The sequence below is a fragment of the Solanum dulcamara genome, chromosome 4 (assembly GCF_947179165.1).
Source record: "Solanum dulcamara chromosome 4, daSolDulc1.2, whole genome shotgun sequence".
Lineage (NCBI taxonomy): Eukaryota > Viridiplantae > Streptophyta > Magnoliopsida > Solanales > Solanaceae > Solanum > Solanum dulcamara.
Window position 1 is genome coordinate 16,071,677 of NC_077240.1, and position 24,581 is coordinate 16,096,257.

The 24,581-nt window shown below is 34.5% G+C and overlaps 3 protein-coding genes across 3 annotated transcripts; all 3 read left to right on the top strand.

Annotated features, from left to right (window-relative positions):
- The first annotated feature begins 1,124 nt into the window (after positions 1–1,124).
- LOC129886608 (probable carboxylesterase 8) lies at positions 1,125–2,319 on the top strand. Its single transcript, XM_055961371.1, has 2 exons — positions 1,125–1,742; positions 1,818–2,319. Exons 1-2 carry the CDS (start codon positions 1,205–1,207, stop codon positions 2,288–2,290), a joined length of 1,011 nt encoding a protein of 336 aa, XP_055817346.1. The 5' UTR covers positions 1,125–1,204; the 3' UTR covers positions 2,291–2,319.
- A 4,025-nt stretch (positions 2,320–6,344) lies between these two features.
- On the top strand, positions 6,345–19,135 carry LOC129886610 (UTP:RNA uridylyltransferase 1). The gene is made up of 6 exons (XM_055961372.1): positions 6,345–7,754; positions 9,800–10,168; positions 11,589–11,812; positions 11,970–12,033; positions 18,379–18,575; positions 18,713–19,135. The coding sequence occupies exons 1-6, from the start codon at positions 6,495–6,497 to the stop codon at positions 18,921–18,923; spliced, it is 2,325 nt and encodes a 774-aa protein (XP_055817347.1). The 5' UTR covers positions 6,345–6,494; the 3' UTR covers positions 18,924–19,135.
- Positions 19,136–19,233: 98 nt separating this feature from the next.
- On the top strand, positions 19,234–23,630 carry LOC129886611 (glyoxylate/hydroxypyruvate reductase HPR3-like). Its single transcript, XM_055961373.1, has 3 exons — positions 19,234–19,480; positions 19,591–20,089; positions 22,597–23,630. Exons 2-3 carry the CDS (start codon positions 19,631–19,633, stop codon positions 23,119–23,121), a joined length of 984 nt encoding a protein of 327 aa, XP_055817348.1. The 5' UTR covers positions 19,234–19,480; positions 19,591–19,630; the 3' UTR covers positions 23,122–23,630.
- The last annotated feature ends 951 nt before the right edge of the window (positions 23,631–24,581 follow it).

Sequence of the window (24,581 nt, forward strand, 5' to 3'; positions counted from 1 at the left end):
AAATGAAATTTATAATTTTAAAAATAAGATAAGTTTCATATTACCATAGGTAAAAGTAATTTTAATAATATATAAAATCTTTATTATTAAGGTATTTAAAAACTTAAACTCAAAGGGAAGATTAAATATCTCCACCAATTTCTGTTCTCTAAACCACATCTACCATAAGTGGTTGCTGTTATTTCGAAGTCATTGAACTTTATTAGGTTCATATTTTATTTTTCTTTTGATTGTGAAACTACAATATTTTTTCAGAAGTTGTATTCTTAAAAACAAAGTCAGGGAGGTGATTAAAATTAATTAAATTTTGTTGGAGGGCAGCCGCACTCGGCAGTTAAGAATTAAATAGTGTACTAAACTTAGTTGAAAGTCAACCAAAATAAATGAGAGAGAGAGGCTCTAAATTAATTTATATTTTACCAATTTTTTCAAAATTTTACACGTTTTAATTTGAACACTTATCCATTTCATCCGCCCTAAATAATTTTTTCAAATCTATTAAAGTTTTTTGGAATAAAGTTATTTCCCGATGAAATAATTAAATGCACACAAATTGATCTAAACATCAACATCATAATAAAATATATCAACCACTCTAAATAACAAACTTATGTACAATTAGTTTTTAACGTGAGCTAGCAAATTTTACACGATATTTAGATAAATCTTAATTAAAATTATAGTACTTTATAGGAGTATATTTTTCAAGAAAATTATACATACACCATCATTTAACTAAATATGATATGTTAAGTATCCACCATTATTACTTTTGACAGTTAACTGCAATGGACTTTTAAGTGATCAAAAATTTGAGTGAGTAAAACTTATACACTCTATAATTGGAAAATTTTTCAAAATGATAAAATTAAGAATCTCATTTTTTGTTGGAATTTATTTTGACCCATTCAAAATTTAACTTGCCAACAAAAAAATTTGTGAGTGGATAGTCTCGAAAACAAAAAAATTGTTCTTGAGTCAATTTTTAAAAAAATTAAATTAGATTTTAAAAATCTAATATAATTTTATGATCAAATAAATATAAAAAAAATAAAATTTTAAAAATATCCTAAATTTATGGGTCCATTTAATAAATTCATTCGCTATTTCACCAAACTCAGCTACTCATCTTAATTACCTCTTCTCTTTCTCCTTTATAACTGAGAGAGATTTTTTTTGAAAAATACTATCTCAGTTCTTATTCATGGCAGAGCAAAAGAAAATAGCAGAAGCCACCATGGAAGATGCTTACAAGTTGCTCAATATTACACGAAATCCAGATGGGTCTCTCACTAGAAAATACCCATTTCCTAATGTCCCTTCAAATCCAGAAATTGATTCAAATGAACAAATTTCACTCTCAAAAGACATACCTCTTAACCTTACCACCAACACCTTCATACGCCTCTTCCGTCCCGTTTCTCCGCCCCCTAACGCCAAATTACCTCTCATCATATACTTCCATGGTGGTGGATTTGTGCTATGTAGTGTAAGTTCTGCTATTTTCCATGGATCTTGTAATTCCATGTCAGCTCAGATCCCCGCATTAATTGCTTCCGTTGAGTATCGCCTCTCCCCCGAGCACCGCCTTCCTGCAGCCTATGACGACGCCGTCGATGCAATCAAATGGGCTAAAGATCAAGCTATTAACGGTGGTGATCCATGGTTGAAAGAGCTCGCTGATTTCTCTAAAGTTTTCTTAATGGGTAGTAGTTCAGGAGGAAATATTGTGTACAATGCAGGTAAAAGTGTCAAATGGGTGAGTTAATAATTCACGGTTATTTGAATTAATTTTGTGATCTTTTAATTAAATGCAGGTTTACGTTCACTCGATCTCAATCTCGATCCGATTAAGATAGTGGGGCTGATAATGAATCAGCCCTACTTTGGTGGGGTTGAGAGAACAGAGTCGGAGGTCAAGTTTGTCAATGACAAGATAGTGCCTTTGCATGTAAATTATCTGATGTGGTCGCTCGCATTGCCTGAAGGTGCGGATCGCGATCACGAATTTTCTAATCCGTTGATTAATGAGGCGGAAGTAAAAGTGAAGATCCAACGATTGCCGACGTGTTTGATCAGAGGGTATGGAGGGGACCCACTTGTTGATAGGCAGAAGGGATTGGCTAAGATGATGGCGTCACATGGGTTGCACGTGACTCCTCAGTTTCTTGAAACAGGATATCATGGTGTGGAGATATTTGATCCAAAAAGTGCACAAGATCTGTATGATTCTATAAAGGATTTTATCAAATCTATTTGTGTTGAAAATGTGGGCAAATCAGCCATGTGATAATGAGTTAAAGTGTGTTTGTTTTGTTATAGTTTGAGTATATGTGTTTCCTCTTATGTTATTGGCACCACATGAATTTAAAGAAGAACTAGTCATTTAAAATTATATAAGAAAGTCACCCTGTATGCATCAAGAACAATTCATTTCCAATAAAATAAATTAGAATAAAGTCTGAAGGCAAAGGGACAAGATTTTTTGTTGAAAAAACCCAAAAAGGCAAGCTCATTCAAGAAAAAAATCAAACGGCAAAAGCGCATGAACCCATATGCCTCGCCCTTCATTCGTTAAGTGCCGTCAACTAATGTCGAGGCAAGGTATATGGCCCCACACATCTTATAAAGTAGAGGGACTTGTGCACCTTAGACCTTATTGGTGGGCTCCCCTTCTTTCCCAAAGCCCCCCTCACACTGACACCCTTGACGTTTAGTTGACAGCTGTTAAGGAAAAAGGACAAGGCATGTGGAGCCATACGTCTTTGCCCCTTTGATTTTTTTCTCTATTTGTTTGTTCCTTTGGCATTTTTACAACAAAATCTTTGCTCCATTAGAATATGTAATTTAAGTATGTATATTTTCTTCCAAAGATGTATAATACATACATATGTTGCACACTTGTTTTTCCTGCTGTCGTATAGGAGTATCTAGTTTTCTTTTTTTAAAAAAGAACTTAACCATCACAATATGTAATTTTATTTTTTTTACAAGGGATTCAGGAGCTGAGCAACCTCCCAAGCCTTAACATAAATAAAATAGATAAAAGTATAAGGAGAGGGACATAAAAATTTACCTCTGATTCTAAGGTGATTCATAAATCGACTAACCTATTAAGGTCCATCAACTTATATCCAATACTATGAAAAGTAAACCCAGGGACTTGCACCTAAAAAAAAGACTCCTCTCGATACAAAACAACCAGGAGACTCTCTCCATACAAAAGTAAGAAAAGAAATAAACCTACACTACCCCTAAACGTAACTAGAAAATAACTATATTGAAAAAGGATAAGAGAGAACAAAAGAAGTATAAAGGGATCCATACTATAAAATAAATAAAGGAACAGAAAGCAGGGGGGTTTCTTAATTCTCTTCAGTTTTCTCCTTCTGAAGTTAGTCATTTCCAGCTTCTCCAAAATGCAGTGTCCTTTAGCTGCTGTAGGAAGTTGTTGGTAGGCATAGAAGTGCTGTGCAATATCAAAATTATGACTCCACTTGGAGATGGAGTCAGCAGTACCATAACTTCCCTATAGGTGTGATTGCATTGAAAAAACTCCAGCTGATTGATAAGTTCTTGAAGCTGCTGAATGTAGTGTTGAATCTTCCTAGGTGGTTTGCTGGTATTATTGAGCCACTTAGTGAGTAGCTCAGAATCAACTCCCAGAATGATCCTTTGATAACCATGCTGTAAACACCGTGTTACTGTTTCCAATTCCTAATTGCACAATTAGGTGTGTCAAATGGGCGAGTTGGGTTGAAATTGAAAATATTAAAATGAGTTGAAATAAAAATCGAGTTGGTTCATGACTCGCCCAAATTTATTTTGGGTTCAAATGGGTTGAGCTCAATTGGGCTAAAAATCGGGTTGGTCTATGACCCTTCCAATTTGATCCGCTTATTCTCAATAATTTAATATATTATTATTTACATTTTATAACCACAATTTAAATTTCAACTCAAAAAAATAAAAATAAAAATTTATAAATAGATAGATTAATTCTAAAAGATATAAAATAGATAGTAATTCATACATTAAACTAATGTAAATAAAGAGCCTTAAAACTGGTTGAAATTATAGATTAAGTTGAGTTCAAATGGAGATTCTTTTAAAATGCGTTAAGACTTGAATGAATTGAGATTGAATCCAATACAAATTATGTTGAACCCAATCCATAAAAGTTTGAACGGGTTGAACGATTTACCTATATTTGAGCTTTTTCTAACAGCCCTAGTCACAGTGAATACATAAATCACAGCACCTTGATGGTCCCTCAGTATCCCTCCACCTCCAATTTTCCCAAGGTTATCTATTGCACTTCCATCACTATTGAGCTTGTAAATGTTGATAGGTGGTTTGGTCCAGGTAATAGGGGTAATCTTCATTTCCAGAGTGTACTATTCCAACAAAATAGTCAGGTCCCTCCAGTTATTTGGCCACTGGAGGTAAGGGAATGCAGTGGTGAGGAGATGGGTGCTGTCTTTAAAAATCAAGTACTTAACCTTGGAGATATTAGATCGATTAGCCCCATACTTTACAGCACATCTATTCTTTAACAAGTTCCAACAAATTAAGATGGGGAGAGCCTGAAACAAGAGCTTTTGAACCTTATTTTTGGACTCCAAAATCCACAATCTCATTAACAGGTTTCTCAAAGGAGTTTGGCTATGAGTCACAGCTAAATAATAAGAGAAATATGTAAATTTGATTGGTTTTGTAATACTAATCATAGAGTATGAATTATATTTAGAAAAAGTACATTTCAAATTCTAAATGTTCTTTCCAAAAAGTTTAGTGCCGGAGAGAAGAGAAACTGATAAGAATCTCTCTTCTTTGATCATCGAGAAGTTGGGCCAAATAAAATTTCAACTTCAAAAATTTCAAATAATTTTTTTTAATTTTTATGATCAAACACACACTTAATATAATGAGACATTATTTTTCGTAAACAAGTCATGTCTTATATTTTTAGAATTCTTTGAAAATAAATAATTATAATTATTTTTGTAATTATAAAATATTAATTGATATAGAGAGGATTTTTTTTTCTTAAGCATAAACTGAATTTTATATTTTTAATTATCTTATAAACTTTTAGTACACAAATTTTAATTATAGAAGAATTTATTTTTATTAGCATATACATTAAAAAAAACAATTGCAAATTGGCTAACAAATTTAACGGAGGACGATAGCTTTTTTCTTGTACATGTATATAATTTTTATCAACTTTTTTTTTCTTCATATGTTATTTTAGTAACTTTTCAGTTTTCACACGTTATTTAGGTTTCGGACTCACAAGTTGTAAACATTCTATTACACAATATATAGAAGAATCTTTTTAGGTGGCGTTTGACCACAAAATTTTTGTATTCTTGGTAAATTATTTTAAGGTGAAATTTCACTATACCTTTTTGGTCACAAAATTTTTCAAGTTTTGATGAAGTTTTAAAAATATTATTTTATACTTGTAGGTTCTAAAAATTATTAAAAATATCCATAAGTTTGTATTATCATTTTATAATGAACATGTTCTGTTAAAAAAAACTTATGACGTGATTGATAACAATTAATAACAACAAAATAACAATATGAGCATGAGCAATACATTAATTGAATTAAAAACAAATTGTTATTTTTTTCAATCTTGTCAGCCAAACTATTCTTTTTTGGGGAGGTAATAACAAACTATTATTTTATAAAATTTTCCCATATTATACGAACAATCTCTTCCCGATAAGTTTTCATTTTTAGATAAGATACCTGAGAAGACGAAATAATGGAGTAAATTGGTAGATAAATACTCTCTCAGTCCCATTTTAATTGTCATGATTTTCTTTTTGAGAGTCAAACTATATGAATTTTGACTAACATTTTAAGATATATTTTTTTATCGTATTTATATGAAAAAAAATTATAATTATAGTATTTTTTTAGTATAGTCTTTGAATATCTAATTTTTTAGTTTATAATATTGAGTTAAAATAATATAATTTAATTTTAAAAATTAGTTGAACTGACTTTCGAAAAATGCAACATGACAACTAAATAGGTCGGAGGGAGTATTTAATTGGAATTAATAAATAATATGTGTTTTTATAAAATATAAAAGTTTGAGATAATTTAAAATTTTTAAAACTTCCCAAATTCTAATTTTTTCTAGAACTTGGGAACTTGAGGTTTTTACCAAATATAATTGCTAAATAATAATAAATTATATAGACAAACAGTCAAACATTAGTTTCTAAATTTTTTTAAAAAAATTTTCAAAAACTATTTGGAGCCCAAACACTTACTTAGTTTCCAGATATTTATGTTTATCAATAATTAAAAACTAATTACTATCTTTTTATTTTCTCTCTCGAGGAATCCAACGAACAGACGGAATAAGTATAAAGATTTGTAGTATTTCTTAGATCGAGAAAAGTTTGAATAAACTTCTCTACTAAGTTTCTGCTGTGTTTGGATTCTCTTGCCAACAGTAGTATCTGACCATGGCCGGCGGAGGAGGCGACGCCGCATCGCCGCCGCTTTCCTCACAGTCAACGGCGTCGAATGGCGGGGAATTTCTTCTTCAATTGCTTCAGAATCATCCACACCAACTTCACTCTCAGCCGCAACCGCAGCCGCCGCCACGACCGGAGTTGCAGAGTCTGCCGCATGATCCAGCAGTTGCAGCAGTAGGTCCCAGTATGCCGTTCCCGCCATTCTCTCAGACTCCAACAAACCCTTCTGCTTTGCCCTATTCTCACTCTCCTCCTCTTTTTGTACCCCATAATTTCTTCATTCGAGGGTTTCTCCAAAACCCTAACACTAGCCATACCAACCCCAATTTCTCATCTCCTCCTGCCGCAAGTGGATTCAGTCAATTTCAACATGCTAGTCCACTTGGATTTGGATCAGTCGGGGAAAACATGGGCAATTTGGGGATTTTCGGTGCCAATGCTAAGGCCAGTAATTCAAATAATGAGTTTGATCAAAATCTGATTTTTGGATCTTTACGTAGAGATATTCAAGGTAATGTGAGTATGCTAAATGACCGTTTCAGTGATGATTTAGCTAATAAAGTTGGTAACTTTACACAGAAAAACCAAGAATCAAGATTAGGGAATGTTAGGATGTTGAATAGTGTGGAGGGTAAGCTTGAGAATGCTATTGTTTCAGGTCGGAAACAGTTGGGCAATTTAAGGAGTCTTGAGCAACATAATAATGCTAGTGGTGGAGGTGGGAGTGAGAGTGGTGGTTTGGGGCGGGGAAGACAGTTTCATAGTGGGACTGTAAGAGGGGCTGTGCCACCACCAGGTTTTTCAATGAAGCCAAGGAGCAGGGATTTTGAGCATAATGTGGATAATGAGAAGAACAATTTTGTTGAGTTGAACCATAGGGGTATTGGCTTGAATCATAAGTATGAAAGGGAAAGTAAACATCTTTCCAGGAATGGTAAGAATCATGCTATCAGTTCAGATGATCGAGGGGTTTTTCGTGAGCTGGATTCACCTGGCCCACCAGCAGGAAGTAAACTTCACTCCGTTTTGGTTTCTGATGTTGAGGATTCTATGTTGGAATTACATGGTGAGGATGCTGAGAGTAGGGAAGAAACGGTCACTGGGATGAGGGATGTGCTAGGTAGGAGTTCTGCTCGAGGTCAAAGCGAATTGGATGAATTGGGAGAACATCTTATCAGCTCTCTTGGACTTGAGGATGAACCAGATGAGAGAAGTGATAAAAAGAAACATCATGCCTCTCGTGATAAGGTATTCACTGCCCACATATGTGCAGATTTTATGGGCTTGATTTGGTGTGATGGATGTGCCTCTTGTTCTTTTTTTGGTTTCCTTGCGATTTATAGCAATTTAAAGAAATCTAATTGTTTTATAAAATGGAAATGTACACATGCATTGATAATATTTGTTAGCTTTAATGTGCGTCTTTGTGCTCGTGTATGTTAAAAAGTTCCGTTGCGCAATTAAGATTTAAGGTTACTTTTTCAGTGTTTGCACTTTGTAAAAGAAACGTGTTTGTTTAACCTTTTCTCATTTATGCTACAATGTTTTAACTATTTGGTGATATCAATTCTTATAATTATAATACAGCTTATTTGTTTCCTTCCAATGCAATGACCGGAATTGTATTAACTAATCCTCATTTTTTGGGGGTCCTAGAGAAACTAATGAACAAGTTATCTGGCTTTGACAGCACATATTTGTGAGACTGATAAACCCCTGACTGTGAGCAACTGTATGCACCGACTACCTGAATTGCTAACTCATTGCATTTGAAGGTGTATGTTAAATGCTGCTAAAACGACCTCTTTATTTTATGGTTTCACTATTTAGGATACCTTGAGAGCGAATTAATATTGACTTGGATATTCAGTTTGATTTTGGATGACATTTTCCTTACGACATGGATCAGTGTGTCGAGCTAACTTGACTTAAATTAGAGTTTCAGGATGATTAGTACACCAGTTTCGCGGAGCTTTAATTTGAAATGAAGCACATTGGTTTGAATTGTGATTTTTTTTTTACTTTGCGGGTAACATTGAGTGTTTTCAGTGTATATGAATACATGCTTTAGTGAGGACAATTCTGACCAATGCATATTCGAAAGCTAGAACTTGACCAATTATATAAAAAGGATGTTTGCTTTTTCACCCTCTACTTCTTTTCAAAGCGGATCAAACATCATAATTAGTTGTTTTTTTAAAAGTCCAACTGTCAAAGGATACTTTCCTTGTTTGTAATCATTACTTTGTTCCAGGAGGAACATCTACTTGATTGAAAGACAAACATGGGAGTTGATGAAAAATTCGTGGTCCTAGTCCATTCCCTTATCTGGTAGATTGGACTGTCTGGATGTGTCTTGGCACACCCTCTAAGAAACTTGTAACCATGTTCTAATTCTCTAGCATATTGTGTTTTATCGGTGTCTCTGGTACAATGTTCCAAAGAGTTGAGCAATGTATGGTTGGGTGAAGACGAGCGGAGGCAAAGTGAGGAGTATGTGTCTTTTGACTCATTTCCCTTCTTTGTTAATGATGGCAAACAAGTTAGGAGTTAACAAAGGTTAACTCATCTATCTATATCTATGCTATATGTTAACTCATCTATCTATATCTATGCTTCAATCCCAAATATTTATGTCTTGTCTAGAACTCGGCTAATCATTTCTGACGGACCTTCAGAATGGCATATACATCACATATCCTGGATCAAGTAAAAACTCTAGGTTCCTCGTCATGGTGATAAATTATTACCTTGCGTGCTCATTTTTACTTCCCTCAACAAACATACAGAGCTCAAGCATGCCATGACAAGATTGTCGAATTTTACAATTACATAAGCATTGTCAATTATATCAGGCACCTGAATGTCGAAAAGAGAAGTAGTTAAAAACATGTTACACAAGATAATATAGGCAAACAAGTGTTGACTCAGTTTCCTTGTTTGTTAATAAAAGTAAAAGTGGGGAGTATGTGTCATTTGACTCATTTTCCTTATTTGTTAGTAAAGGCAAAAAAGGAGCTGGAAGGTTCCCTTCATGTCAGATCTTTCACTAAACTTAACTTGAATGCAAAGAAGGAAGTATAATGATTTTACTTTCTTCCAACTGCCTCAAACAATTGGAAGTAAATCACTAAATATCTCTTTGTTTTAGAATGGTAACAAGTAAATCGCTAATATCTCACGAGTTCAAAATAAACCAGTTAATCTCTCTAGCCTTTCTCCCCATCTTTTCTCCTATCCTTCTTGAAACTAAACATACTGTTACTGACTCATTTTTGTGCTACTTTCATCAGGACTACCGATCAGACAAGAGAGGAGCATATATACTTGGCCAGAGGATGAGGATGTTGAAAAGACAGATTGTATGTCGGAGTGACATTAATAGGATGAATGGTGCTTTCCTAGCAACATTTGGGTCCTTAATTCCTCCTGAGGAAGAAAAGACAAAGCAGAAACAGTTATTAGCACTGCTGGATGGAATTGTTAGCAAGGAATGGCCTGATGCTCGGCTCTATGTTTATGGATCATGTGCCAATTCTTTTGGATTCTCGAAAAGCGATATTGATATTTGCCTTGCAGTTGAGGATGGAAATATTGATAAATCAGAGGTATTGTTGAAGTTGGCTGACATGTTGCAGTCAGCCAATCTCCAGAATGTGCAGGTATTTTGAAAAGTCTAGCTACACATTTATTAGTATAATAATATTCATTTATGTACCATATACCATATATATCCAGAATATACATGATGGCGTGTCTGACATTGGCCAAGCTGGCCTCTAAAGAGGGTCTTGGTGTGCACTATATCAGGTCTAAGCCAAAGGAGAGCGAGGACCAGTCCAGGACTGGCCGGGAGGGGTCCGGTCCAAGGCCCTTTTTTTTTTAATCTAATAAGTTATTTATGTCCTTGCATATTGCAAGAAAACTTCCTGAAGAAAATAAAAGAAAATTGGGCTCGACTGTAAAGAAAAGCCCCTAAGCCCTATAGATTTTGGTGACAACAACAACACCTACGATATACCCAGTATATCCCACAAGTGGGGTCTGGGGAGGGTAGGATGTTCGTAGAGCTTACCTCTACCTTTGTGGGGTAGAGAGGTTGTTTCCGATAGATCCTGGAGACAATAAAAGAAATAATTGATATATATGTATATACACACATATATCTATTAAAGAAATACCTCAAATTTTTTTTGAATTACTTATAGACGAAAACTTCTAGTTCTATAGAATGGCTATTTAAGCTTAAAAGATAAAATACACTAACTGAGCAGAATTCATATGGAGGAGTCTTATATCCGATTGCAACTACTTTATGATTTGAGAGTGATTGAGCTTATAGGTCGAAAATTAATAAACAATTCATTCATTAAGTTGTTTATATCTTCGTTTGAATTAATACTTTCTTGATTCTATAAACTAAAACTAGTGCTTTGTTTGTTCTTCTTATTGACGAGTCTAAAACTAAATTTTCTTATCCTTTTAATCCCATTAAAAGGCACTTTTGACTTCATAAGTCATAACTATTACTCTCATTAATATCATAAACATTGGCTTAAAATTAGGGATGCATGAATGGAATTGTGGACTGGCATAATTTTATGCTTGTTTGTTTGTTGTGTTCTGTTTTTTTTTCATTTGGTGTATTTTTCTGAGATCTAGCTACCCATGCTGTTGTTGGGTGGTTTGATTCTTCAATTTATGAAAACATGGAGTTTTACATTTTCCGCCTAATTGTGAGAAAATTTCAAAATTTTACTTAACAGGGTCAAAGTCAATAATATATGGAGGTCAATATAAAAACTTAAATATTAATATCAGATCCGACCTATTTTTTGGGCCCCAAGCCGTTTCGCTTGAAGTCCACGTAATTCAGGTTGACGCGCGGGCGGTCTCTGGCCTCCCCTTTGTGAGCTGGATTAAGTCCACTTATCATTTTCGATCCAGAGTGGATCTAGATTCTTATAAGCTTCTGATTTTTTATATGGTCCTTAAGTTGTGTGGCAAATTGTTTTTCCTATGGTGCTTCCTTCAGATTTGATTTCTGTTCTAGTATGGTTTCTAACTCAAGTTTCCTTGCAGGCGCTTACACGCGCTAGGGTGCCGATAGTCAAGCTTATGGATCCAGAAACTGGGATATCTTGTGATATAGGTGTGAATAATGTTTTAGCTGTTGTTAACACGAAGCTGCTTCGAGATTATGCACAAATAGATGTACGACTAAGACAGTTGGCGTTTATTGTTAAACACTGGGCTAAGTCGAGAGGGGTGAATGAAACTTACCGGGGGACATTATCTAGCTATGCGTAAGCCTACATTCCTGCTATTTCCTTTCCCCTTCTCTTTTTCTTAATCAATAGGGGACATTATCTAGCTATGCTATGCATAAGCCTACATTTTCCTGCTATTTCCTTTTTGCTTCTCCTCTTATTTGTTAGGCTAACTTTTATTTTCTGCTTCCAGGTATGTGTTAATGTGCATTCACTTTCTACAGCAGCGAAGACCTGCCATCCTTCCATGTCTACAGGTGTGTTTTCTTTAGCTCTGATGTTATGATATATGCATTGTATGTGAAACTTGTAAGGTGTGCACACTACCTGAACTGTTTGATTGGTAAATCATCACTGCAAGGATGTGTAAAATATCTGCTGGTTGGTTGAGCCTGGACCACTTTTTTTCATCAATTGTAGTTTATTCTCCTAGTCAATGACTGTGAATTCTTAGTTGTTTGATTGAGGTCGAATTGCTGTGGTCGGTCATTCTAGTCACATGTACTTTCTTTCCATCACCTGCCTCTTCAGTTAAGCATGTATAGTTTTCTGTGAGGAACCCAACTGTTGGTTTCTACGTGGTGATTTTAGATTGTGGAAGAAAAAATTAAAAAGTGCATCATACCTATTGTCTAGTCCTTTTTCTTGTTCCTTTTCCCTTTTTCCTGTTGGGGGTTTCAGTTGTGCAGTGTTTCTTGCTCTATGTGGAGAGTAAGCTTGGAATTTATCTTTCTTTGGGATCTGTAATATCATGTTTCTGCTCAACCAGATGCTAGTTTGGGAAAATCCCGAATTATAGTTGTATTTAATTTCATATTAAGACTTTGGCGTGGCTGTTGACGACACATCTTCGAGTTAATAACCAAATCTTCGTCTTAGAGCTAGAGCTATGGAGTGTGAAAGACAAAGTCTAGCTGCTTTCTTTTAACGGAAAATGGTCAAAAATGCCCTTATAGCTACACAACAACAACATACCCAGTGAAATCCCACAAAGTGAGGTTTGGGGAGGGTAGAGTGCACGTAAACTTAGTGAAATCCCACAAAGTGGAGTTTGGGGAGGGTAGAGTGCACACAGACCTTACCACTATTTCGTGGAGGTAGAGAGGCTGTTTCCGAAAATTCCTTGGCTCAAGTGTAACAATAAGGGTATTTTTGGACCAAAGTATTGAAGCAAGGGCATTTTTGGACCAAACTATGAATAGAGGGCATTTTTTGTTCATTTCACGTAGTTTAAGGGCATTTTTGACCCATTAAAAGAACGATTCAATCATATCATTTTTCTATTGAGAATTGTTTCACCTTAGGTGTTTGCCACCTACTGCCCTTTGTTTTTTTCCTCATTTGTTAGAGTGGAGGGATTGTTTTCATGTAGAGATTTTGATATGGCTAATGAACTAGTTGCGTGGGGATTGTGTAACTGCATTTTCTATTTTCCCTTCTCTTCAATCTTCACTGTATGATTGTCCAGTGATACCATCTAAACTTGTATCAATATTCTGTACTAGTTAATTTATTCTTGCATAAAAGACGTAAATCTTGCAATTCGGTCTAATTCTGTACTGTATTATTAAAGACTAGGTAATTTTCCCGTGCGAAGCGCTATAATAATTGACCTCATTGAACTTGTGAATAATCTTAATTTTATTAATATCGAAATATTAATTATGAAAAGCTAAGTTGTTGTGAATAACTTTTAGTCCTTGAATACAAATATATTAACTTTCATGTTTGGTTCCATGTTATTATGGATACTTAAGTTTATATTTCTTTCTAGTTTCTATTACTCAAAAATCTTGTCTTTTTAAAATACTTGACCTATTCTGTATAATATAATTCTTACTTCCCTATAATTTTATTTTCTTAAACGTTGCATCTCTCTTTATTTCTTCTTCTCTAATTCTAAGTAATGAGAAAAGAAACGGAAGAGACTCAAAAGCACAATCAAAATAGGCGAGCAAAGAGATTCAAAGCATTATGGTTCAAATATAATTCAATAATAGGAATTTATGCTTTTTCTCAAGGTAATGAATTATTATTGACAGTATCAAGATCCAAGATTATATGAAATGTAGTATAAAAGAAGCAAACTTTACAACCATCGATGTTCAAGAATCCAAAAATTCCAAATGTTATTCCGTTGCACCAGAATGCAATTTTGCCAGGCATTTTAACTTAACAAAAGAACTATGTTCAACTTTCTCTTTGAAATTCCTTCTGCTACTTCCAAATCATGCTTTCCAAATGATGCACATTGAGATAGAACCCCTCGTAATAAGCCATCCATCATAGCAAATAAATTATTTTTGTCTTTGATAAGCCACATCAAATTACCTCCATTGATCCCTGTTTGCCAAACCTAGTATAATAAAAAGTTATTTGAATCTTGTATTATCCAACTTAATTCAAATAGAGTGAAAGTTTTTAGGTGGAACATCTCACTTCCAAATCAATTTTCATGGCCATTCATCCTCCCAACACCAACCTGCTCCCAAGATAAATAATAGCAGCTACAAACAAAAAAAATTCAGGCATATTACTAACAAAATTTACAAATCTATTTTGTTTTCATATAGCACCACTATTGTATAGTTTCCAACAAAAAACTAATATTGACATGTACTTTGACTTTTTAACCTCATGCCACGGGGTCCTCGAATAAGAGCTTGGAAACTTATCAACTTTGCATTCAACTCCACTGTTCAATCATCAACATTGCCAACATATAAACTGCTCTAGGACAAGTTGGCTCTATGCTCTATCAATTTGTCCTTGCAAAATATACATACCAAAAACAAAGTTATCTAAGAAATGTTCAGGTGCAAAGGTTTCAACACCTTTTACCCGCTGACCCAACTATCGTATATTCTAGAAATCACCATAAGCATAGGAATTAAGAATCTACCAGCAAAAGAAGTCTTTATGTGGCTCCCATCTATTAATCAATTTGTGCACAAATGTAAGAATTGATCAATGTATACATCAGGAGTATATAAGGAATAGAAATATACTTCGAAAGTAGCATGTTTGTACTTACTATGATTTCCGAAAGTAGCATTAAAGTGATTGTAGCACAAATATGACACAAAATACTTCAATGAAGCATCATGAAAAAATATCTTTAGGGCTTCCAAAATATTATAGTAATGTAAAATGACCAAAATATTGTTAGAGCATTATATCTAGAGCAGATGTATAAGGAGCTATTGCTTCATAGACTCAAAAAAATTAGCAAAACATCCTCTTTTTTTTAAAAAAAACAAATCTTAGTATTATTATAGCAAAATTTCTTTGACCAATTTCATTGTCATAGAAGCAAGGAAATCTATATATTTTATTTTATTTGCATTTTGTGAAAAGGAGAATTCTACTAATAGTATTATATTACCACCTCGAAATTTAACAGCATGAATGATTTTCAGCTGATAAAGTTGAAGAATTGAATAAATATTGGGAACTAACAATACTTAATAAATGAATACACCTAGAGTTCATTAGCTTCATCATCTGTTCAATTATATAATCATATGAATGAAAGAGAGTCTTCGATCAATATAATACATACCTCAATTTCTAATTCTAATCACCTCAGAATGTTCGATCCTGAGGGAGATCAAGAAAAATCTTGAATTTTTGGCTCGTCTCCATAGTTTTCCACTATTTAAGTACTATTCTTTTGTGCACAAAAATAATATACAGTACATAACTGTGAAAAATAAGTAAAAGATATTAATAAAGCATGCTCACAAATAATTGAAAGATCAGGAATGAGTGATGATATAAACAAACATACCTTACAAATGAGAATAATGTGGAAGAGAAACAATTAATCTAAAGGCACAGTTACAAGCAAAGAACGACAGTACACAAGGCCTAAACATTTAAAATCTATATAATAATTAGTCAAAGAACAAAGAAAGGCACAAAAAATTATCATAAACCTATAACTATTGGAAAAAGTTCTGAGCAACAATGTATGTGATTCTGCCACACTATGGATTTAGTTGAGAAATTTTCCAAGAGACACTAGGAAGCGATGATGTATTTTGAAGGAAAAAATATTAAATATATAGTGAATTTGACAAATTGTCCTCCTAAATCCTAATCATCCATTAAACACAAAAAATTCCCTAGCTCAACCAAACTACAAAAGTCTCCAGTAACTATGACTCTCTGAGTTCAAAATCAAGCCAAAAATTCAATCTTTTATTCTTAAAAATCAAGAAACTCAGTAAAATTTGCTACAAGAAATCAGAAGTTTCCACCTTTCAACTATTTCTCAAATCCCCAGAGAAAAATAACGGAGCTCCCCACTTCACAAATCACCAAACAGGAAAAAAAAAAAGGAAGAAAGAAAAGAAGAAAAAATAACTTACAAATTATCAAAATTGATGATAAGTGAAAAACTGCTTTAGAGTGCCTTTCAGAAACAAAACTGTAATCTTTTTCTCTCAAAATACACATATACTACTCACAAAAAGAAAAAGAGAGCTCTATGTTTGTATCAAATTAAACATTCACTTAAAATAAAGATACGATAGCAAGCAATAACTAAGCACAAAGTTTTGTCGTTTGGATATTTCATACGAATGGTTAATTTCCTTCCTCTGTTGATTAATTGTTACTTTTTTGCAAAAAATTGTCTGATTCTAGCCTATGATTTGGTTGAAGGATGCGAAGAGAACATTGATGGGGAAGGAAAAGTGAAATTGAAGGATTTGGTTGAAATGACACAATACTTTGATGCGAGAAATTGGAAAAAGTAAAAGTTATCAATGGTCCAAAATAGGCACTTTTCCTAACACGGAGGTTTACTTTTCCTTAGCAAAACATTAAACATTTAGAGGAAAAGTAATAAAAATAGGAGTACATAGGTAAAGATACTTATGGGCTTGTGGTGGCGCCATGTCACCGGACTTAGGATCCTCTTTATATATATATATATGTTTGGAATTTAGCATCCCATTTATGTATCAAAATGGGATTTATTGTGGAGTTCCTATTCTAAGGTTTTCTTTTCCTTCTTGAAACTGGAGGTTAAAAGTTGTAAGCAGAACTTTTACTTGCATATACATAAGTCACCAGTGTTTTATAAATTCAAAATTTTATGCTGTTTTTCAAGTTTAAGCCTTCAAGGCTACATTGAGCGAGTTTAGGCGCAACAATAAAAGTTATCGCCATGTGAACAGGTTATGGGATCAAGCTACAAAACAGCCACTTGCATTTGCTAGTTAATGCTGCATAAATAATACCCAACTTGATGTAACCCTTCCCCCGAACCTGTCCAAACGGGAGTTTAATGCACTGAACTTTTTTTTTCTCTAAGTTTATACCAAAAATTGCGTGCTATAAAGCTAGCAACAAAATTATGTGGCACAAGATTCATTGCTAATTATTCTAATTCTACGCGCCTACACAAAACTCAAGAAACACCCTCTGTTATTCTTTAATTAAACCCAAATGCCTAACAGACTCCATTTCATTGTGTGGTAGTAGATATGGAGGGGTGTAAACAATTATGATTCTGCAATAAGTGTGAAATTTAGTATAAATTGAATACAAAGATAAATGAAACATGAAGCAAACATTGAAAAAATTAAACCTAAAAATCTCAAAAAGATAAAAAGGCGATTTACCTTCATGACGAGGTGTACATTGAAGCTGATTCCCTAATTTTCTGCGGAGAAGAATAATCCTTGTTTTGTATCCACTATCCTCTGTTGAGAGGAGTAATCCCTTAAATATGTAGCGCATAAAATCCCTGTACATTGGGGCTGATTTCCGCTTTCTAACTACTTCCTTTCACATTATGTATTCCTCCATTCAAATAAAAATAGCCGGAACATAATTTCTTTCAGTTAAACTATCCACAAGAAGATTGATGTATCTAATTTTTTGAATCATTTTTGAGATGAGATGGAGAAAGGAACGGAAGAAGATGAAGAGAGGGAGGAAGAGGAAGAGAACCGGTTGGGATGAAAATAGAGGAAGAGACACCAATTATATGGATTGTTAAACATGGCTTTTGGTTTTTTATTTTAGGAGAAGTCAGCAAAAAAATGGAAAATGCACCGAAAAATAAATGCACTTCCTATTTTTTTAAGGGCGCCACGTAGGTGAGACTAAGATTCTCTTTTATATATATATAAGATTGGTTTAAAAAGTATGACTAAGAACAAATATAAATGATTTGTGCACATGGGTCGAACGAAAAGAAAGAGGTTCCCTTCTATGCTTTAGCATTTACCATAAAGAAGCATGAAACTTGCCATTCTCGTCTTTCTTCTCTGTCTAATAATCAAGTATAGTTCGTTACTAACATTGGTTAATCGATTCCTTATCGAAGGAAATCAATTTCCTAATGTGTCATAAAACTGTTTTGGAATATTTACCCTTTACATGTGCTATTCCTCGGCCTTGCGAACTAATTGGGACACTGTCATCTTGCCTTTGATGTATACAAAAATACTCCTCTGCTGCTGTAGTCTTGAGGAAACAAAAAATAAAACAATAAGGGGTGGGGGTGGTATTCAGGCAATGTATAGTTGAAAGGGCATTTCTAGGTTCTACTTTGTTCACATTCTTTTTCCCTGTCCTCGTCTCAGGGAATGGAAGCAACCTACTCTGTTACTGTTGACAACATTGAATGTGCTTACTTTGATAAAGTGGAAAAGCTTTATGGTTTTGGATCTCACAATGGGGAAAGTCTTTCTCGGTTGGTGTGGGCATTCTTCAACTACTGGGCATATTGTCATGATTATGCAAATGATGTTATTTCTGTTCGTTCAGGATGCACAGTGAGGTAACACGTTGTTGCTACTACTGGTTTTGTTCTTGTTGATTATATGTTTATTACTTCTCAAAGTAAACTGACATTTCTCGTAGTGGGGTTCACTTTTGTGTTGTTTACTAATTTTCTCTGTGTTTGATTATGTACAGAAAGCGAGCCAAAGACTGGACTAGGAGGATTGGGAATGATAGGCATCTGATATGCATAGAGGATCCATTTGAGGTTTCTCATGATCTTGGTCGGGTGGTCGACAAGTTCAGCATAAGAGTACTGAGGGAAGAATTCGAACGAGCTGCTGAAATAATGCAGTATGACCCGAACCCTTGTGTGAAGCTCTTTGAACCCTATGTACCTAGCTGATTTGGCCTTTTATTCAAGAAAAACAAGCAATAATTATAGGAATGTCCCTCGTGCTGTAAATTTGTTACTAAGTTTGTTTTTTGTATCCCTTCTGGTTTTGGCTTTCACCTAAGTGTATTTAGGCGCTTTTGATCTTCATTTAGCATCTAGGTGTTTATGATGTAAAGAACAATCTCCTTGAATTTAATGGTATGTATTCTATTTATTTTGCATATTGCTGAGGCATGTGGATAATCAGCTATTGTTAGGTGATATTAAAACAGAGAAATGTTGCAAATGCAACTTGATTTATATATTTTTGGACCTGTTGATTCATAATTGACCAAGAGAGTAATTACTGTTGAAAGATGTTCTTCTTCCTCGGCTATCGACGTTGATGAGAATTTCATCCTTCCAGTATATGACAAGGATGTTGCAGTCAAATGCAAGTGGTCTGAACTTGGCATATATAGCTCATGTTCCTGAGGTGATTTGCATGCTTCCCTTCTCTGCGGGAGTTGAAGTTGTAGGGAACTGATTTCTTTTGCCTTGGAGTTGTATGAAGCCAAATTTCTTTGGTAAGTCACAAGTGTGTTGAGGGTTTTAATGTTCCCAGAAATTTATTTTTACCATCCCAATACTTCCAATTAGAAACCATTTTATGTTTGATTTATTAGTTCTTTTTTAGATCGTCTTCCGAAGTCACCGAGTTGCACTCAAACTCATAAATGGCGGAACCTAAAACTGAGTTACCGGAGGTAATAGTCGTCGGCCGGCCAATAGTTTTCCAATTCTACGACGAACAGTTATTACAAAAATTCCGAATTCTGAAACCATGGGAATCTTCACTCCCATTGGAGCAATTCATTTGTACACATGCTCAATCCGTACAAGCCATGATTTGCTCTCCTAATCGTATCGGCAGCCAGATTTCTTCCTCCTTGCTCCGTCTCTTACCTTCACTCCGCCTTATCGTTACCACCAGCACTGGTGTTGACCATATTGATCTCGTTGAGTGTCGCCGACGCGGAATCTCCGTCGCTAGCGCCGCAACTCTTTTCTCTGAGGATGTTGCTGATTTTTCTGTTGGATTGTTAATTGATGTTCTTAGAAAGATTTCTTCCGCGGATCGGTTTGTTAAGAAGGGACTTTGGCCTCTTCAGGGCCACTTCCCCCTCAGCTCAAAGGTACTGTCTCTTTGTCTTTCTCTACTTTCGTATTTGTCAAATGAATTAGCGATGTGATTCAACAAGTGTAGCTACCTTAGCTACTCACATTTCATATTAGGTAGCAAGATAGGATTAAATTAGAATAAAATTAGAAAGCAAGTGAATTTGTCGCGTGCTACGCATATTTATTACCTTGAAAGCTTAGGAAATAAGAAGAAAGCTAGTGAACTTATTGCATATTGTTGTTTTGCTTTTATATCCATAAAAAATGAACCTGTTTGAATTTGTGGTTTGGAAAATCATCCTTCATGACAAGTTCTTTCATTGACTATTCCTTTTTATTTCAACAACAACAACAATATATTTAGTGTAATTTCACAAAGTGGATTTGAGGATAGTAAAAACTAAAATGTATGCAGACTTTATCACTATGTTGCGTTGGAGGTAGAGAAATTGTTTTTAATAGACCCTAAGCTCAAAGAAAAAACAATCCAAAACAGTATAGAGAAAGAAATAACGAAAATGAAGAAAGTCACGACAAATTGCAATAGACAACATGGCAAATCATTCTAAACAATAGTCATAACAAAATAAAATAATAATCCAAGTGTAAAAAACGATAGATAATAACCTAACTCAAAGGATAAGAAATTTCAAGAGTAATACTAAGACTAATAATATGGCTAATCGTATAGAATAATAAGCGAGTGAATGCTCAACTATCTAACTAACCTCGTACCCTAATCTGTATCCTCCGTAAGACCATAACCTCCTATCTAAGGCTATATCTTCGGTAAGTTAAAGTTGCATCATGTCCTGTCTATTCATCTCTCCCAATATTTGCCTACCTCTACCTCTCTTGAAACCATCCATAGCCAACTATTTCTTTTTATTTATATTTTTTAAAAAAGTTGGGGACAGGGGAAGTGGAAATGGAAAGAGGATTACAAGATGTATTAATCGACCCTTCAACAACAAGGTGAAAGTTCAGGTAGCTAAGCTACTAAGATTCCTTATTGACTGAAAAGAACATGTAGTTACATTAAAAATGTATTAGGTTTTCCATATCTACTTCCCCAAAGTAGGAAAAAAGATCTTATTTCCTAAAAGTGGATTATGTTCAGTGTTGATGCAGAGGAAACGCTTTTTCCTGTTAAAAGTATAAAGACTATTATACTTTCTTTATGCGACTAAACCTGCTCATATTTGATTCAAATCAGTTAGCACAATTTTCTCTTATCCCTCCCTACTCCTACTGTCTATTCAGAAGCTTTGTCCAATGGAAGGCAAAAGTAAAGAACAGCTTAGCAAGGGGCTCCTCAATTTGTGTTCTCTGTTATATGATGCCTTAGTTAGCTCAAAAGGACATTCACACACACTCGTTGCAAATATAAGATTGGGTACTGTGTAGGGCTAACCACTACATTTAAATGAATGCAATTGACATCCCTCATAATAACTTGAGCCTTGCCTATGCATTACGTAAATGAATTATTTAGCATCGCAGCAGGAACTATTGCATGGAAAAAGGTACATGAAAACTTTTGACTTTCGAGATAAGGTGAGTCAATTCACATTTTCTTAAAACGTTATTAATAATCAAATAGACAATTTTTTATTGAGGAAGTAAACAAATTAACAAATTGAATTATTTAATAATTCGAAGTCCTAAATTTGGAGCCCATTTTGGAGAGCGGAGTAGCACAAATGCATCTGTGCAGTATAAGATGGTTTATGATTTTAGTTGTTTTTCATTAGAAAACTGACTGCAGAATCCTTCCTAAGAAATCAGAGAGAAAGAAAATGTCATTATGATTTCTGAAACTATATATAGTTGTCCTCTTTTAATGTTTGTTGATGCTAAGGTTGGTTTCTGCTGCATAATTTACTATGCTTTGGTCATGCAATGTTCTTCAGTAAAGTGATTACAAATTTGAGGGCTACAAGGCTGATAACAAGTTTTCAATAATCAATAGTGCATTCAATTAGAGTTCCACTTAGTAATATTATCTCAGGCTCAAGATTTGGGGTCTTAGAGCTTTCCTCATCCTGAATAGAGTTCTATGCAGTGGGGATTGAAAGGTCACATGTATCAATTGTCCCTAGTTTGGTGTCAAGCCTTAGGTATGGGATGCATTCATGGGTGGACCTAAGCTGCAACGAGAACAAAGCTGAGCTCTTGGGTAGACTAGATCTGATACTCAAGCTGTAACTGTCTGGACAAAATCCAAATGTTAGCAAACGAGTGGCATCAAAATATACTTGATATTAATGGGGCTGTCAATAATGATTTCTATGCTGTGCTTGGGTGGCTGGGCAGTAATCAAGGAATTCTTAGTTTATTTCATGCCCCTTGACTGGACTTTAAGTTTGAACCACATTTCTTTCAATATGCTAGTGACCCATGGTTTAAATCTTCATCAACCAATCTCATTTGCTTTTCACTATGCTTAAGATTTCAAGCCTAGCAATTTTTTTTTTGTGGAATTTAAAAGCGTATTCTTGATGATGGTTGCTGATGGCAGGTGGGAAGCAGGAAAGTCGGAATAGTTGGGCTGGGAAGCATAGGTCTAAAAGTTGCACAAAGGCTTGAAGCATTTGGCTGCATTATATCATACATATCAAGGAAGAAAAAGCCTGCAGTTTCTTACCCTTACTATCCTGACGTTCGTGAACTAGCAACCAAATGTGATGTCCTCGTCACTTGTTGTGCTTTGACAGACCAAACTCGCCACTTGATCAATAAGGAGGTTCTAATGACACTTGGAAAAAAAGGAGTAATCATTAATATTGCACGAGGAGCCATAATCAATGAGATGGAGTTGGTGCAATGTTTAAAGCAGGGAGAGATTGCGGGTGCTGGGTTGGATGTTTTCGAAAATGAACCTAATGTTCCTGAAGAACTCCTTTCATTGGATAACGTTGTGTTGACACGGCATGTTGCTTGTCATACCGAGGAATCATTTAAAGCTACGTATGAACTCGTATGCGGGAATCTGGAAGCTTTGTTCTTGAACAAACCTTTGCTTTCTCCAGTTTTGGATGAGTAAAAGATATTTTTTTTCAGCTTAGAAATCAATATTATATTCTGATGAGACTTGATATTTATCAGCATCTCATTCTGGGTTCTCTCTCTGCCTTTGTCCCGCTCGAGAAGAATTTTCTTAACCTCCATGTTAGTGGAAGCTAGTGGTTATCGGAATTGGAAAGCATTTTCCATTGCAAATGCAAAACTACAATAACTCTGCAGAAGGGAAGCCATTTGTTATATGCCATGTCTATTATATATGGGTTTTATGAGCCTCCATGTGTTTGTCTGTGTGTGATTTTTGAACTAGGAGAGCTTAGAATTTCAGTCCTACTCATTAATATATTTAAGAGCTTTACATGACTGATCGACATCTTTTATCGACGTTGCATGTGAAGAATATAGTAGCAGGTATATGTGTTAGAGATTGATTTGTGTTAGAATTTCACTTAAACTGTTTGATGTTAGCGAATTTTCAATTATCATCGTTACATGTACATCTTCCTAATGCCACAAGTGAAGTTACAGATTTTGTACACAATTTTTTTCAATTCAATTTCAATAGATAGACTGGAAATCTTATATTCCGTAGAGAGTCTGGGTTGCTTGACAATAAGTTCTTGGCTTCAATACATAGTCATGAAAATTCAGGCAATAACGTTTACTCGATTAATTTTCAGTTTACTTAAAACTTATACTATGTTATATTTCCTTTACAATAATCACTAACACTCAATTATGCTGTTTCTTAAAATGTATACAAAAATATTTTTCTGGTGCTCTAGGCTTGCGGAAACAAAAAATAAAATAATAAGGGGTGGGGGGTTGTATTCAGGCAATGTATAGTTGAAGGGCCACTTGTACGGTCTTCCTTTCTTCATATTCTTTTTTCCTTGGTTGTAAGAAATTTTGCAGCCAAATTCCTTTCCAACTTATTAAAAATAAGAGTATAAAAGACAAATTGAAAATTCAACAAAAGGCTAAGGGTGGAAATTAATTATATAGTGTATTCTTATGAAAGTGGATGTCACAAAACTTCGTCGACGTCCCTTTCCCTTTTCCCCATTTTTCTTTTCTCTTTTCCTCCGTTCCATTCATCGTTGTCCCTCTCAATTATTAACTTCTATTTATAAATAAGGTAGTATAAAATAAAAAGGGATGCACTTAGTTGTCTGAATTCTCTCCTTTCTCCTTTTCTCTTACTATCTTTTCTCCTTAATTTGCTAAATTAGTTTATTTTATAATACGTTATCAGCATGAGCCTCCATCGCTTTGAGCTATATATTTAAGAAGGTAACAAAAAAGGAAAAATATGGATATGCCTCAAATTTTGTTTGGATCAATGATAAATCATGGAGATATTTGTGTAATTGAAAGTGGAACAACTCATGCCATTTTTAAAGATGAGAAATATTTTTCCAACTTGCTTAGAAGAAAAGCAAATGTTACTACAATTTCTGGTAATTCAAAAATAATAGAAGG